The sequence below is a fragment of the Musa acuminata genome, chromosome BXJ3-8 (assembly GCF_036884655.1).
Source record: "Musa acuminata AAA Group cultivar baxijiao chromosome BXJ3-8, Cavendish_Baxijiao_AAA, whole genome shotgun sequence".
Lineage (NCBI taxonomy): Eukaryota > Viridiplantae > Streptophyta > Magnoliopsida > Zingiberales > Musaceae > Musa > Musa acuminata.
In genome coordinates this window covers 44,590,099-44,605,445 of record NC_088356.1, presented here as the reverse complement: position 1 = coordinate 44,605,445, position 15,347 = coordinate 44,590,099, and the positions used below count along the sequence as shown (strand labels likewise).

Sequence of the window (15,347 nt, the reverse complement as noted above, 5' to 3'; positions counted from 1 at the left end):
ATTTACCAACAAAGATATATTATATGTATTGTATCATTATATATATTGTCACCAGTATCACCTTCCTTCTGTTTCATATTCAATGTCATTTTATATTTATTTTGGCCTCGGATCCTCTCGAATTCGCACAAATCCAATTCTCTTTCACGTGTATCTGTCCATTCACGATTAGTACAATATTTTTTTATGATATTCACTATTTGTTTAATTATAATTAGTACTAATCCCTCGAGGTGCGGAGATGGTGATTAGCATTTGCGCACAAAGCGTCAAGATAACCTAAACAAATGAGCTCTTTAAGTTGATATAATCTTTGATGTTATGGCTAGAGTCTCGATAAAACCTATAATATTTCATCTTGTCACACATTCATAATGGGGACTTTATGGGATCAGGATCTCGTAACAACCCCGTCTTTCTGATACGAAGAAAGATCTCCATCCAAAACATGTTGACAAAAGTTAGATCCATCTGTGCTCTAGAGAATCTCGCTTGATCGAGGCCTCTTCGTCAATGTGATCATGAGGTTGGTGTTGGTCACTCCTATTTTAGATCTTTGTGTAATTCTCGTGATATATTTGTTGATACGTTAATGCATCTCAAATAATAAGATCAGTTACCTTTCGATCAGGGACCATAAGAACCAATAGAGTCTCAACTTGAATATGAATGCTTATACGAGGATCGAGGGGCATGGGTCTATGATTATTTCTTTTCGTGTCACTTTCCTTGTGATTGGAACAATCAAATGATTATTTTCTTTCCTATCTTACCTTTCATTACCTTTATTAACTAAATCAACTTAAAATTATCGATCTACATAGTTATCATGAACTATGAGCAGACCATCAAACAGCACACATGCATGCACCAAATTATTCCTTCCACAACACCTCAGACACAAACATTGCCATTGGCGCGCTTCATCGAACACGGTGCGTCACTCAGTGGCGACATGGTGGCAGCGGCGGTCCGCAGAGGCACTTGTTGTGGAGGAAGCTGTCGGCCCCAAACGCCTCCATCGCGCCGGCCGTCGGGATCTCGCCGCACAACTGGTTGTACGACAGGTTGAGGCGGTACATGTAGTAGTTGTCCTCCAGCGCCTTGGGGACGCCGCCCCGGATCCGGTTGTGGCTCACATCCAGCGTCCGCAGCTTCACCGGAAGCGCTGCCTCCGTAATGTCGAACTCCAGCTGGTTCCACGACAGGCTGATGTCAAACGTCGACCTTGACCTGTTCTTGAACAAGAACGACGCGCTCCCAGTGAGCCGGTTGTGCGAGACGTCGAAGGTGGTGTACTCCACGTCGCCATAGGACGCGGGGATCTCCCCCGTCAGCAGGTTGTTGCGGAGGACGAGGAACGGGGTCTCCCCGTGCGACAGGCCTGGCGGGATGGGGCCGGTGAACTTGTTGTCGCTGAGGTCGATCACCCTGAGTTCGGGGAGGTTGCTGAAGAAGCGGGGGATTGTGCCGTTGATGGAGTTGTTCTTGATCAAGATGCCGGCGAGGTACCTGAGTTTGGCGAAGGAACGGGGGATGGGGCCGGAGAGGCCGGGCATGTTCTTTAGGGCCAGCACCTGGAGCAAGGGGAGGTCCCCGATGGCCGCCGGCACCTTGTCAGCGACCACGCCGTAGGTGTCGGTGAGTTGGAGGGACAAGACCCGGCCGCTCTGCGAGTCGCATCCGACGTGGTACCAGTTGCAGCAGTTGGTGGCGGGGATCCAACTGTTGAGCTGGCGAGGGTTGCCGAGGCCCTTCTTGATCTTGAGGAGGGCGGCGCGGTCACCCGCGTCACAGTCAAAGGACGCGGCCGGGAGGGTTGAGGAGACGAGGAGGAAGAAGAGGAGCGCACCGCAGAGGATGGTGGTGGAGGGAGACATCTCTCGGTGGCTGAGATAGCATGCAGATGGATGGACGAGATGTGTGCTGCATTCCCTTTGTAGAGAGAGAAGATACGTATCACAGGAAAGCTATCAAAGGCCCTCTCAAATCCTTCCACCTTCCCTTTAAATCTCAATCTTCTACCCGTGGAAGACATAGTTATTGCAAGATCGTAAAAGAGCACCTTCCGACTCTGAATTGATCTGATCAAATCAGGAAGGTAATTGGCATGAGAGGAGAGGATGAAATAGGTTACATCGGTCTTATATGGGAGAAAAGTCTGTGGACAGTATAGCCAAGCAGTGATTCCAAACATCATAATTATCATCTCCAGTCTCGTCTCCTCTTCTCTAAATAGAGGAAAGAAATGCAAATATGACAATATATTGATTTTCCTGATGAGATCGAGGGAGAACATAAAAGCCATAATGGGTTGGCATGTTCACAGCTCATTCGTGCTAATCCATAAAGAACAAATGAAGAGAACAGGCAAGAAATTAGCTCTGCTGGTTGTCTGGATTTGCTCCATCCATTTACCGTATGTAAGAAAAGTAGCAATAAGGAGAACAATTACTGCAGCAGCAGCGACAAGAAGCTGTAATGTCCTCACCGATTCCATCCTCTCCGGCCAAACAAAACCATTCCAGTGGCTTAGGATTGATGGGATCTGCTGACATGGGGAAACAACACTGATTTGATTCTAACTTGGCAGCTGATCTAAGGGTAAAAGCATTCCATTGACAGAACCATGCTTCATGTGGAACTTTGTTTGTGGAGGTTACCATGACTCGCTCCAGAGAAACTCTTGCCTCCATCATCGGCACTGTTTCATTTGCTAGCATCACTTTCAGCCACCATCTGCCATCTCTATTGTCCTGCCGGTCCATGGCTCGCTACCGGTGTGCTATCCCTCCTCAGAAACAAACAATCAACTATTGATGACAAAAACTGGTGACAAATAAGGTACCTGCCACAAATGAATGCATGGAATTACCAATAGTAGTTCAAGTGCCAAGTGCTAAGGCAATCTACCAAGTTGGAATGTAATTTACCTTCCTCCATATCAGCAAAAACTGGTGACATCAAGATGTTGGAACGAATTCTTTTCACTGAAGATAATATTGGTGAACAGAAAATTCGTTTGGCAACTTAAAAGATAGAAAGAGAAGTGTAAGGATGGTACCGGTAATCCCTTGAGAGTACAGGGACCAAATGACCTATTTACTTGTCCCAGTACTGGGTAAGGTTAAAATGAACTATTTACATTTTGCACTATATTATACAGCTCATACTGAATAAAAAAGAGAATGAATGCTCTGGATTTAACTAGAGGTACCATATTTCCAAGAGCTGAATCATTGGGAATAGACATGTGTAACCAACCCCAATAGTTGGATTATTATGAAATATTTATTTTGATCCATGTAAAAGATGCTTCAAAGCTGAATCATAATCAACTACCATGTTTTCAATAGACTACAATCTTCAATTGCCCTAACATGCAGACTTTTTTTTCAAAGTTCCTTATTATGCATCACATCATAGAAATGAGAAAGTAGTGCAGTCACTAAATTTACCACCCAGGGTAACCTGCAACTGATCTTGACTCCCAGATTTATGTGTAAGGTACTCACGAGCCTTACACAACTTCTCGCCTTATCTCTTCATGCCATGTCCATGACTCATGTATTGCCATACATTTGAGTCAAAGACGGTAGCATTTTCCATTGACCATCCCTAATATTCACCCAAACCCTAGCTCTCAACCAAAGTATAGAGGTTAAAAAAGACAACAAATGAGCACAGTCAGCATTCATAAATATAAGAGCATCTATAATTTAACTCTACGCAAAAAAAGAAAATGTTGAAATATCTAAATTCATCCCATGTATGATGACACAAATGAAGAAAGACATCCCATACTTTTTTCTGTAACTCCAACTATCAACAAGAACATCAATGAGCCACACACCAGCTTTGTTAGTATCGGGGAAGGTTAGGATGTTGAACATTATTAGCTTCTCTACATAGAGCGATTGCGACCAACAAAAGAGATAAGTTTTGAAGCCAAGATTTAATGAAGTACCATATTCTCAGTAGGATCGAAATTTTAAATATCCAAACTTGCAACTTTAAAAGATGACCATTATGTCTAGCATCACATGCAAGTAGCGACAATCATAGAGATGCGCAAGAAGCACTCCGTGTTCTAACTTTACAATGAAAGCAATGAGATCAAGCACCATTTTGAAACAAATTCTGTCACCATCAAGCAAAATTTCATTTCTGTTTGTTTTACGCTCCCTATTTAGATACACATTGTTCTTCCTTCACCATGTCCAAGCCGATTTCCCAAAGAAATATACCAAAAAGATCATTAATTCAATAAAATCAGGCAGCTATTTACTGATTACCAGCTATCATTAATCCAATAAACAGAAAAGCAACCCCTGGAAATAACTTAATTATCAAATGCAATACCATTCCGCGGCAAGTACAAACATAGGCAGCATTTACATGTCCTAACAAAAGATACTACCACAATTATGCCAAGGAAAATAGGATATAGGGATTATTGGTTACTAGTTATTTTTCTAGCTTGCATTCACCAAAATGTAAAGAGTTGCAAACCTCCAGCCCCATTTTCTCAGACTGCCGTGGTGGAGGAACTCATGAATGCAGGCTTCATTAGCTCCTCATTGATGCCCTTGTGCTTCCCACTGTTACTTGGTGAACGCCCATTGGTCCCTGCCGCAGTGAACTTCCAGCCTCCAACCTCTGCCCTGAGGTCCTCCACGGCCCCCCTCAGCAGCTTGCTCTCAGATTGCAGAGCCTCGATCTCCTGCCTCACCAAGGCGCACGCATCCGTTGCCTCAGTGGCAGCAGCGGGATTCTTCTTCTGCGCATCCTGGTCATCCGTCAAACGTTCGATCGAGATCTTTCTCATGGCGAGGAGTGGGAGCTTGCTCAGCGAGATCCGAGCCATCGGATCATCGAAGGCAGTGCGGAGCTCCGGCGGCACTCTCAGACCCCATTTGAAGTGGATAGCGGTGCGATTCGGGAGCGGAAGGACGCTCCTGGCGCTAACCTCAAACCCGGAGAGCAGCCCATCAATCCCGCCTCTGCTGCCGGCGGAAAAGGCGGAGACGTCGATGGGGAAGCCATTCAACTTCCTCCCGGCGTGGATCCCACCACCCGGCCGGAACTCCACAACCGGCGCCTCGATCCCGCAGCCGTCACCAACGGGTGCGACCTTGACCTCCACGGCCGGGGAGGCGGCCGCGGGGGCGGCAGCAACGGATTTCTTGAATGTGAAGTCGCCGACGCGAGGCTTGAGGAGGAGGGAGAAAGTTGGTCGGGCGCCGAAGAGGCCAAACTCGGCGGACATGGCGAGAGGGGAACCCCCGGCGGGGGAGCCGAGGGGGCCAGCGCCGGTCTTGAGGACGAGGGAGAAGGGTTTGTGGGGGTCGTTGGGGCGGTAGGAGACGCGGAAGGAGGGGCCGGCGCTAAAGGCGGTGGAGAGGTCGAGCCGGAGCTCGCGGGCGTCGCCGACGGCGACGGCGGCGCCAGAGATGAAAGGCAGGCCGAGAACGCCGACGGGGATCTTGGCCCGCACCAGGGCCGGCCGGTCCTCTGGGAACCTGACCGATACCTTCATCGTCTCGATCCTACCACCGGCTAGGGTTGACGATGCCATTTCGAATGGCTTTCACAGGGTTGTTATCGGATCGAATTAGTATCGGATCCATCTACGACCCGAACCCAATAGCAAACGTGGCGTCCCAGGGGATAACATCAAAGCCACCAAAAACACAGCAAAAAGAAAAAGGATCTAACTGTTATTAGCCGGGGAAGTACACGAAGGAAGCCACGAGACATCACTGAGTTCATGGAGGAAGCTCTCGATCTCTCCAAACTCCCAGGAGAAGCCACCGGAATCCTTCTCCTCCAACTCAACCTTCGTTCCTCCCCCACTTCCGGGCTCCTGCGTCCCCCTCCACAGTCCCACTTGCTCGCAGCTCGGAGCCACCTCTCCCTCGAGCCCCACGCAACCAGCCTCGTCCTCTTTCTTCTTCTTCCTCCTGTTGCTGCTAGCTCGCGTCACCGGCTTTCCGGTGAGCCTCTGCACGAGCTCGCGGAAGTTTGCAGCATCCGTCTTTATGATCTCCGGCGGGAACACGTGTAAGATCCTTGTCTTCGGCTTCGGCTTCGGCTTCTTGACCGTCGTCGGCCGCCCTGCAGCCACTGCAACGCACCCCTCGAACTCCATGGCTGCAGTCGAGGGAGGATTGGAGGGGTTTATATAGGAGGAGCTGAGGGTGAGAAGGAAGCAGTATGCATGTGTTGGCAGGTACCATAAAGTAGCAGGAAGCAGTCAAGACATGAGAAAGGAAACAGCGTGTTCCCTTGCTCCCATCTGACCATCAAGATGAGGCTAACATCGAACTGACTTCGTCTTCTTCATCTATTATCTGACTTTTAAGTCTCGTTTAGGAAAAGGATCATCTTTCAATGTCCTTTCTTGGTATGAACGCATGTGGGTTGATGTCGATCTCAGAAACTGTGTTCATCATCAACAACAGGGGGTAAGTAAATGCGTCCATGACATGCGCATTGAAGCGTCTTTGTTCCTTATTCACACTTCATGAGAAAAAGAAGACAGTGCAGTAAAGAAGAACCCACTTGGCCTTGCATGATTCGACATACTTCCGGGTTTGTAGGTCACGTATCTATTGGTCTATGAATCCGAGTGGAGTAGGAAAGCAAGCTGCAGGAGATCACCCCACTGCCACTTTTGCTGTCGTCCGTTTCCATATTGTATAAGTTGACTGCGATGACTTTGCTGGTGGCTTGTGATGTAGCCATTGAAGTTATCCTCCGACACAGACTACTGTAGTTCGATGAGCTATCTCCAACACAGGCTTAGTGAATCAGAAGGCTGTCTGATTGACTAAGTGTGAAACTTTGTGCCTTGAGCATGAAAAGTGCTTCCAGATGGAAGTAAAAAAAGCTGTGTAAATAGCGGTTTGGTTGAGACCTGTTCATTTAGTGATCTCTCAGGGAAAAAAAGTCAACTGTATTGACAATAGAACACTTCATTTTCTTACAAAGAATTGGCAATCATCTGAACTATTACTCTTCACAGTCGAACTTGGTGATATCATATGCAACGCTGTTCAAATGTTACATAATCACAACAAATGCAGAAGTGCAACAGAGTTTATATGCTCCATGATTCAATGTAGCAGTAAAAATCTACATAGAAGTTCATTTAGCAATGATCTAAACATACTAAACCTGATTTGCAGGTCAGTCATGAAATCCGCCGTCTTCGCCAAGACGATCACCGACATCAAACACCAGAAATGAAATGTACTCGAAAAAACAGCACTGCAATATTGTTTCAGGGACTACATTTATATATGCCTTGAAAAGCTTGGTTTCAATTGAGTGGATGCATGACATGATATTGCTGATAAGAAATGTGTTGGAAATTGAACTGAACCATCTGGTTTGTTGCCATGCCTTTGAGACCTTTTATTTGATCATGTACTGTTTAGTACCATTAGGGTTCTTCTGCTTAATGAAGGACACTGTAGGAAACTAATGTTGCGAATCATACAAATCCGTTACTCATTACACTGAAGTTGAACTTTGCATGAGCAACATGTCTTCATCTGTCTATATATGTGGCAGTAACACTTGGATCCCATGATACAATTTAGCTTCCCTCTCGGTTGTCAGACTCCAACTCTGACATCCAGAATCTATCATACAGGTTGTAGGATGCAATTTTGACATCCAGGTATTCTTGCTCCACCAGACTTCACAACTTCCAGCAGGGCAAGAGACTTTACAGACACTGTGCAACAAAGAGCAACCCATGCTCTTGTGCTTTCAGCTCCCTCCATCGGAGCAACTTAATGGCTTTTTGCAACTGATCATAACTAGGACAACCTGCAAAACAAGATTCATCTGTTATTCTAGATTTCCTATCGAAAACAGCACAAGGAAATGTTAGCTTGATAGTAACATATAGAATCCCCTGTTCATAGTAAATATGCAACTGACCATATTAGAAAAACAGCAAAATAATATCAATCTGTTATTCTAGATTTTCTGACATCAAGAATAACACATCAAGAAATTATATATATATATATATATATATATATATATAACAACAACAACAATAAAACCATATATCCCAACTATTTGGAGTCGGCTACATGGAACTTTTGCCATCATTGAGTTTGTAAAAAAATCATATAAATCCTTATTTATAGTTTTCTATTAAAATCTTTTTAGGTCGTCCACTATCTTTTCTCGTATCACTAACATCCGGAGGTTTTCTCGGCACATGCCCATACCATTTTAAATGATTTTTTCTCATCCTCTATCGAAGCGATATATATATATATATATATATATGTATATATATATATATGTATATATATATGTATATATATATATGTATATATATATGTATATATATATGTATATGTATATATATATATGTATATATATGTATATGTATATATATACATATATACATATATACATATACATATATATATACATATATATATATATAATGGATTCTCTTCAGAGTAAGGCTGCAGCATAGCTAATATAAGAAGAATCGCTGATGCTGAAAAGAAAGAACAAAAAGTAAAACGAGGAACTGACATGCTCCTTTGTGTTAATCAGGAAATACATCAGGTACTCTCTTGAAGCTTAAGATATGATTTTTATATGCATGAACCACAAAAAGGACAAAGAAAAATGTGTGAAGGGATTATCAAGCAGAAATTTTCACTTTTGCTACATAGACTTGATAATCAACTTGAAAAGAGTTACAACAAAAGCAGGGAAACAGAGGAACCTTCTCTAAATAGAGTCAAATGATGCACAATCAATGATGACCCTCCTTCCTGGAAGTTTGTTTATTACAAATAGTTAATTCTGCAATATCCAGGTGGAATCTCCAAACAAAATAATTAATTGTCCTTTTTGAAGGCATCCAAGTATTTCAACTTGATGCAAAAAATAACTGTCATGCCAAAGATGAACAAACCATGACTAGGGTGATTATTTTAGGACTGGCAAACAAGAAAATATTAGTCAGAAGGATTTTTTTATATATGTAGCCATGAACAAGATGACCAATTTGCAAATTGGATGATCAAAGAACGGTTTTGCACGAGAAAAAATGGTCATAAGATTTTGAACAATAAATTCCTAGTAGATATGGAAAATTAAAACTTGGATGCCATAAAAGAACTAATCATTGTCAAGAAGATAGTGTGCTAGCAAGAAACAAGTATACAGCTAAAACCAGACACATCCATGCATGCCAAAGTATGATGTCTGCAAACATTCCAGCATCACACTAGCATGTATTTAGACTGATACATTAGGATGCAATATGTATTGTTCATAGCACCTGCTTGGCAAACGGATGGTACATCATACCAGATACTTGAGTCCACATGCGTATAAAATTAAAAGCAAAAGTACTACATTGAGATAAGCTGCAGTGACATATTGTCATATATTACTCGCCAAGATCATAACCTCCAAAATAAGAAATTTCTATAATCACCACATGTATAAGTGGATATCAAATAGAACTAACCTCTAGAATGCAAAGATGATAGAATGCAAGGCAAGAATGCAAGCCATTAACATGGCAGTACTGCGGTTCTTGGTCCTGCTGCAATCTAAGGGTATCTATTAAAGATAGAGAAAACATATCTCTGTCAATAAAAAAACCATCAAGAAAAATTGGAGTGGGACTGGTGGTGTACCTCAAGATGATATCATGATGCACATTTAAACTGTCGTTTGATCTGAACTGCTGCCCTGCATAAACTGTGGTGACTGAGCAGGAACTATGACATGTGGTTGTGCTGGAATTGGGGCTGCTAATCCTGTGAAATCCAATATGATTAATATTTTACTGGCTGCTGTGCACATAAGGTAGAATATTAAAAGAACCACATCCACAAGAACAAATTTCAGAAAGAAAAACACATTAGAGGCTTCTGCCCTCCCTTGAGATAGAAATGATACATCTATTGAGAACAAAGACAAACGTAAAGGGCACAAATCGTAATCTAAATTGATCAACCTAAATAAGATAATAGCCAATCTGTTATGATGTTAAGCAAAACGCAACAAACTATACATAAATCACAGATGTTTGCAGGCAAGTTCTACAGTGAGAAAAATAGGCACCAAATTGAGCTTCGGTAACGTCATTCGATAACCAATCTTTAAGCATCAAACTAGACTTGTATCACCTCGTAACATTTACCTAATTTCTTTCACTATAGACCTCATTAATACTACACTATCTGTGCTAGATTAGCAATGTCCCAGACAACATGGGAAAAGCCTATCCAGCACATACCTATCACGGTACCTGATAAATATAATGTGTGTAAGAGTATTAAAGAGAAAAGAAATCTCTAGATGAAAATGTACCAGCTGGATAGGGTGACTGAATAACAGGTCGAGGTGCACTTGCCATTCCATTGACATTTGGTCCACCCAATTGCACAATTGGTTGAGTTGGCAGTGTGTAGCCATGCATTGCCGTATAACCAGGTGGAATAGGCTGGCCAAATTGATCAAATGGGTAAATAGATGTGTTTATAGCTCCAGGAAAACCATAAACTTGAACATAAGGCTGCCCTGTATAAGGATTGTATGCATTCTGCAAAAGAGACTAGACATCAAAATTAGCATGTTGGTTGCATATTTTCAAAACAAATTCTAATTCAGAAAGGATTGACATGATTTTGGGTCTTGAACCTGTGGATAGACATACTCCGGCCCATAGAGATTGTAACTGCAAAAGGAAACCAAAGCATTGAATGATTAACCAAACCTATGGCACTTGATTCAATGAACAAGTGTATTCTCACCATCATGAAACATAAACCTTATATGTACCAGAAGCATAGATGCAATATACATAAATTTTCAAGCTGAGTTCATGAATATCAGAGGCCAAGATAACCCTTTTTTTTAATCCAATCACCATATTCTTAGACGTGCAAACCAAGAATTCAAATATCTGTACATACCAACAGATTTTTACCAGTCTGAACAAGGAGTGATACAAGATCATATAGGTCAGTAACAGTCAGTATTAAATATTTAATTTATTTTCCAAATTTACAGGAATGCACCAGTCTGTATACCACCCAGTTGCTGATACTAGTATGAGAACAACATTTATGTTCATGGTGCAAACAGTATCACCACCGCTGTCTCAAGTAAACCATACATTTAAAATATTAACTTTCATTTAATCAGATGGAACATTAATTAATATGCCTTCATCCTTATTCATAAGTGGCTAATCAATTGATAGTACTAGCAATTATATGATAATTATTGCCCAACTGCATAAATTTCCTTGAGTAGAACGTGCAGGATATATACAAGTCAGTGATTTAAAAAATGCTAAGCGCCAAAAGGCGCCAAGGTCCCAAAACGTAAGGCACTCTGAAATATTAAAATATAAAAAAATAATATAATTAAAAAAATATAATTATTTAAATAAAAAATATGATATTAAATTAAAAATATACTGTTAACAGTATATTACTTAATTTAGAGGGGAAGAAAAAAAATTCTCTCAAATATTAAAAATAAAAAAAAGATATATATTATATAATTAAAAATATATATAATTATTAAAATTAAAATATGATATTAAATTAAAAATATATTGTTAACAGTATATTACTTAAAGTTAGAGAGAGAAGAAAAAAATGTTAACAATAACAAAAGGAGATAGCAATAGCAGCGGAGGATTAGTTTAAGATAGTTGCAACAGCATTGCGAACAACAGCATCGGCAACAGCGGAAGCTGTGGATAGCAGGCAGCGAGGGAAGCTGCGGACAGTAGCAGTGACAACGACAAAAGCTGCAAACAACAGCGGTGGCAACGACGGAAGCTGCGAACAACAACGGCGACAACGACGAAAGCTACGGACAACAGCAGCGGTAGCGACGGAAGCTCCAAAGGCCGTCCGTCAGTGGCAGAGGAACCTGTAGTCCTCTCCCTCGGCAATGGAAGGAAGTGACAACGGAAGGAAACTATGAGGGCTATTGTACTCGTCCGTCGACAACAGAGGAAGGCTCGGTCCGCTGCGTCTGTAGCGAAGGCAATGGCAGAAAGCGTCAGCAGCGGAGGCAGAAGCAACGGTAGGGTTCCTCGAGGTCATTTTAAGGTAAGAAACTACGAACCAAACCAGCCTTAATCTGAGAAGGGTTTCAGATATGCATCCATACATCAACTGTGGAAAGGCTATTTCTAAAGTATAAGCCATTAAATAGAAAAAGCAATGTCTTAATGAAATCCTGATTCAGATAACGTATATCTGAATATGGATCACATTTCAAAAAAATGTTTTTAACTTTTAACTTATTCCATTTACTTATTAGTCTCATAGCTTTTAGCTATATGGGCATAACATTTTGATCAATATTGATGCCTTCTTTCATGCCCATCAAATTAAAGCAACCATAAATTTAGTAATAGTACTATCATTTCAGGCTACATCTAGCTTGATTTCAGCCAAACTTCCACGACCTACCTGATCATACAAACAATAAATAAACTAAAACATACATTACTTTATTTTTTTCATTTCTAGTAATAAAATACTAAGTCGGAAAGGTAAACCAGATAAAGAGCTCTCAGTAATGGATCACTTTTAAAAAATTACAGCTTTAATATCATATCAGTTCTGATTCAAAAGTGCAAACAGAGACTGAATATCAACAAAACATCTTTCTGCTCCACAGGATTCTTAGCTTCAGTGCTTCTTACTCATTCATCCAATTACTTAGTTCTCAAACCAATCATATTATTTGGGAATAAACTTAAGCATAAGATTAAAACATAGGCATCAAATCCAAGGTTCATTTCTCTGTTTCTTAAACCAAAACCAACGACTGTTTTGAAAAGATCCAGGAGATGAACTAACCTATATGCAGCATATGGTAACCCTTCTTGGTAGCTGAATGGAACAGGTTGTTGATGAGCGGGGCTTCCAACATATGGCCCTCGCTGGACTGACATACCTCCAAGGTAAAGGCCTGACCTCGGGCGCACTAGAACAGAAAAATCCAAACAGACCGCCGTTCATGTCACATGTGTCTAACATGCCATGCATAATATGGCTAGGTAAGAACAGTGAAAAACATAAAGAATGATGTAAACCATTATACTTCATATTCTTAAACTTCAATTTCTTTTTTCTTCTTATTGGCTTTATCTTGCAGGGAGCTTATTGGTGGAAAGGAACAACAAAACACCGACTTAATATCAGAAGTTAGAAAGTGTATCATATGCCTCATAAACAGAGGTCCATTCAGTTAGTGTGGTTAAAAAGAAGGAAAAATTAGTATGGAAGATAAGAGCTTTCTTGTCAAGGAAATTTTGCTGTTTTAGACCTTAAAGAAGCAGGTGCACATGGATTGAGATATGTCAGTCAAATGTGAAAAATTGCAATAACCTTAGTGAAGCAGACAAAAAAATTTACAGGGTTCCATAAGGACAAGTAGTAAAAAAGGGCTGTTTAGATAATGTGGGCAAAAAGGGTTCAATGAAGCTGAAAAAAATGTCAGATTAGTTTGCTCGATAGCTAGTTGTTTCACAGCACAAGAATTCTGGAATGATGTGTTCCACGCTGTGTCGGTTAGTACACCTTCTGCATTGTCTAACCCAAGCCAAAAATTGGACTAGCCACATGTTGGCATCTCAAGCACGGATCAACATGATGTATACCAATTCTTTTCAAGCACAACTTTTGGACCATGCCAAGACGTACAGATTGGCATGGCAACCCTTGATTTGCCTATAATTATTAATATGTAGTGGAATTTATCCATTTGATCCTTAATCATTGTTACATTAATCCATTTAAATATGCTTCCTCATGCTCAGAAACATGATTCAGCATTTTCCAGAACATAAAGTAATAGGTATTTAAAGTTTATGACTCCATGAACCCTTGAAGTGAAAAACATAAAGGTCAAAAAAACAAAAAACAAAGGAGCGAACATGGACAGACAGAATTCTTGAATGTAATTTGAAAAACAAAAAACAAAATTTTGGCACCCAAAAATCATATTGAATGCCTTTGACTTAATCTAAAACATTTGGAGTCCATAGCCAATGCTTTATGATTACTTAAATAGCACAAATATGTGCATTAACCAACTCAATATGATACTAAATATATATGTCATCTCCAAATTCATGAGATTCTTGGGTAAAACAACCAGATACAAGATAATCAAGTACACTACTTATAACATGATAAAAGATGTTTAAAAGTATTACTACTGCCTCAAAGTGAAGCCTGCACAAGTACCGATGAGAAACAATCAAATGGGATTGACAACAAAAAGCCATTCAACAGGTTGGAGATGCAACATTGTTTTCTGATACTAAGATTGTAATGCAACTTTTGGCAACGCTAACAGAAGCGGAGATTCTAGGGGCGTACCGCCAAATGGAAGAAAAGGGCGAGATCGCCCAAGTGAAGCCAAGTTACAGTTCGCACGTCTGCCATCGATAACTGGGCTAGGGTCTGCACATGCTCTTCTTGCAGATTCAGGGTCTCGAAAAGTCACCTAACCCCTCCACAGAAATCAACACCAAACGATTCATACAAAATAACACAGAAAAATCAAATCTTCCCTCAAAACCTCTATTTGCAAAGAAAAGTGAGTTTCCTCCACAAGATGATAGGACAAGCGATACTCACGAAACCATAACCCTTCGACCTGCCGGTGTTCTTGTCGGTGATCACGACGGCCTCAAGGGTCTCACCGAACTGCTCGAAGTGGCGGCGCAACGTCTCGCTCTTGGTCTCCCACGCAAGGCCCCCAACGAAGACTTTCGTGTACGTGGTGTCCCCGAAAAGGGAATTCGGGAAGTGGAACCCGGAGCTGGAGCTCGACGCTGATCCGGATGCCGAACCAGGCCCCGCGTGGTGAAAGGCCATCGGACGATCACCCTCAAGAACCAGAATTCCAGCCAGAAAGAGGCAACTTGGAAGGAGGAACCGGATCAACCGCCGAAACCCTAGCTAGGGCATGGAAAAACCCTAGCTTTAAGGGTTTGCAGCGGAGACCGGGCAACAGGGACGACCAAGAAGAGATCTTTCTCAGAGATTTGAGGGAATCCAAGAAAGAGATCGAAGAATCAGAGAGGAAGGATGGGATCAGGCTCCAGCCTCGAAACGAATCGATCGCTTTCGAGGAAGAATATTATTTATATTATTGCCAACTATTACAAGGATAAATCTCAAAGCGCTTTTACAACCTTATCCTTCAAATGTTTAGAAATAGCACATTTGTCCCCTTCAAATTTTGGAATAGCATATAAGCACCTCATAAATATTTTTAAAATATTAACTATTATTATATTAAAT

General features: G+C 41.4%; 4 protein-coding genes across 6 annotated transcripts; all 4 read right to left on the bottom strand.

Annotated features, from left to right (window-relative positions):
* Positions 1-758: 758 nt before the first annotated feature.
* Positions 759-4,169, bottom strand: LOC135646081 (polygalacturonase inhibitor-like). The gene is made up of 2 exons (XM_065165217.1): positions 2,934-4,169; positions 759-2,848 (listed from the first exon to the last, which is right to left on the bottom strand). The coding sequence occupies exon 2, from the start codon at positions 1,878-1,880 to the stop codon at positions 945-947; it is 936 nt and encodes a 311-aa protein (XP_065021289.1). The 5' UTR covers positions 1,881-2,848; positions 2,934-4,169; the 3' UTR covers positions 759-944.
* A 150-nt stretch (positions 4,170-4,319) lies between these two features.
* LOC135646080 (uncharacterized) lies at positions 4,320-5,593 on the bottom strand. Its single transcript, XM_065165216.1, has one exon. It carries the CDS (start codon positions 5,576-5,578, stop codon positions 4,529-4,531), a length of 1,050 nt encoding a protein of 349 aa, XP_065021288.1. The 5' UTR covers positions 5,579-5,593; the 3' UTR covers positions 4,320-4,528.
* A 120-nt stretch (positions 5,594-5,713) lies between these two features.
* Positions 5,714-6,151, bottom strand: LOC103996533 (VQ motif-containing protein 25-like). Its single transcript, XM_009417447.3, has one exon. It carries the CDS (start codon positions 6,149-6,151, stop codon positions 5,714-5,716), a length of 438 nt encoding a protein of 145 aa, XP_009415722.2.
* Positions 6,152-7,369: 1,218 nt separating this feature from the next.
* Positions 7,370-15,164, bottom strand: LOC103996376 (uncharacterized). Of its 3 annotated transcripts, none has more exons than XM_009417299.3 (8): positions 14,679-15,163; positions 14,418-14,544; positions 12,891-13,017; positions 10,702-10,738; positions 10,372-10,615; positions 9,693-9,815; positions 9,521-9,615; positions 7,370-7,839 (listed from the first exon to the last, which is right to left on the bottom strand). In XM_009417299.3, exons 1-6 carry the CDS (start codon positions 14,916-14,918, stop codon positions 9,718-9,720), a joined length of 873 nt encoding a protein of 290 aa, XP_009415574.1. In that variant the 5' UTR covers positions 14,919-15,163; the 3' UTR covers positions 7,370-7,839; positions 9,521-9,615; positions 9,693-9,717. The 3 variants fall into 3 exon arrangements, with proteins under 3 accessions (XP_009415574.1, XP_009415575.1, XP_018686475.1); XM_009417300.3 differs by having other exon boundaries at positions 10,372-10,603; positions 14,679-15,162; XM_018830930.2 differs by lacking the exon at positions 9,521-9,615 and having other exon boundaries at positions 14,679-15,164.
* Between the last annotated feature and the right edge of the window lie 183 nt (positions 15,165-15,347).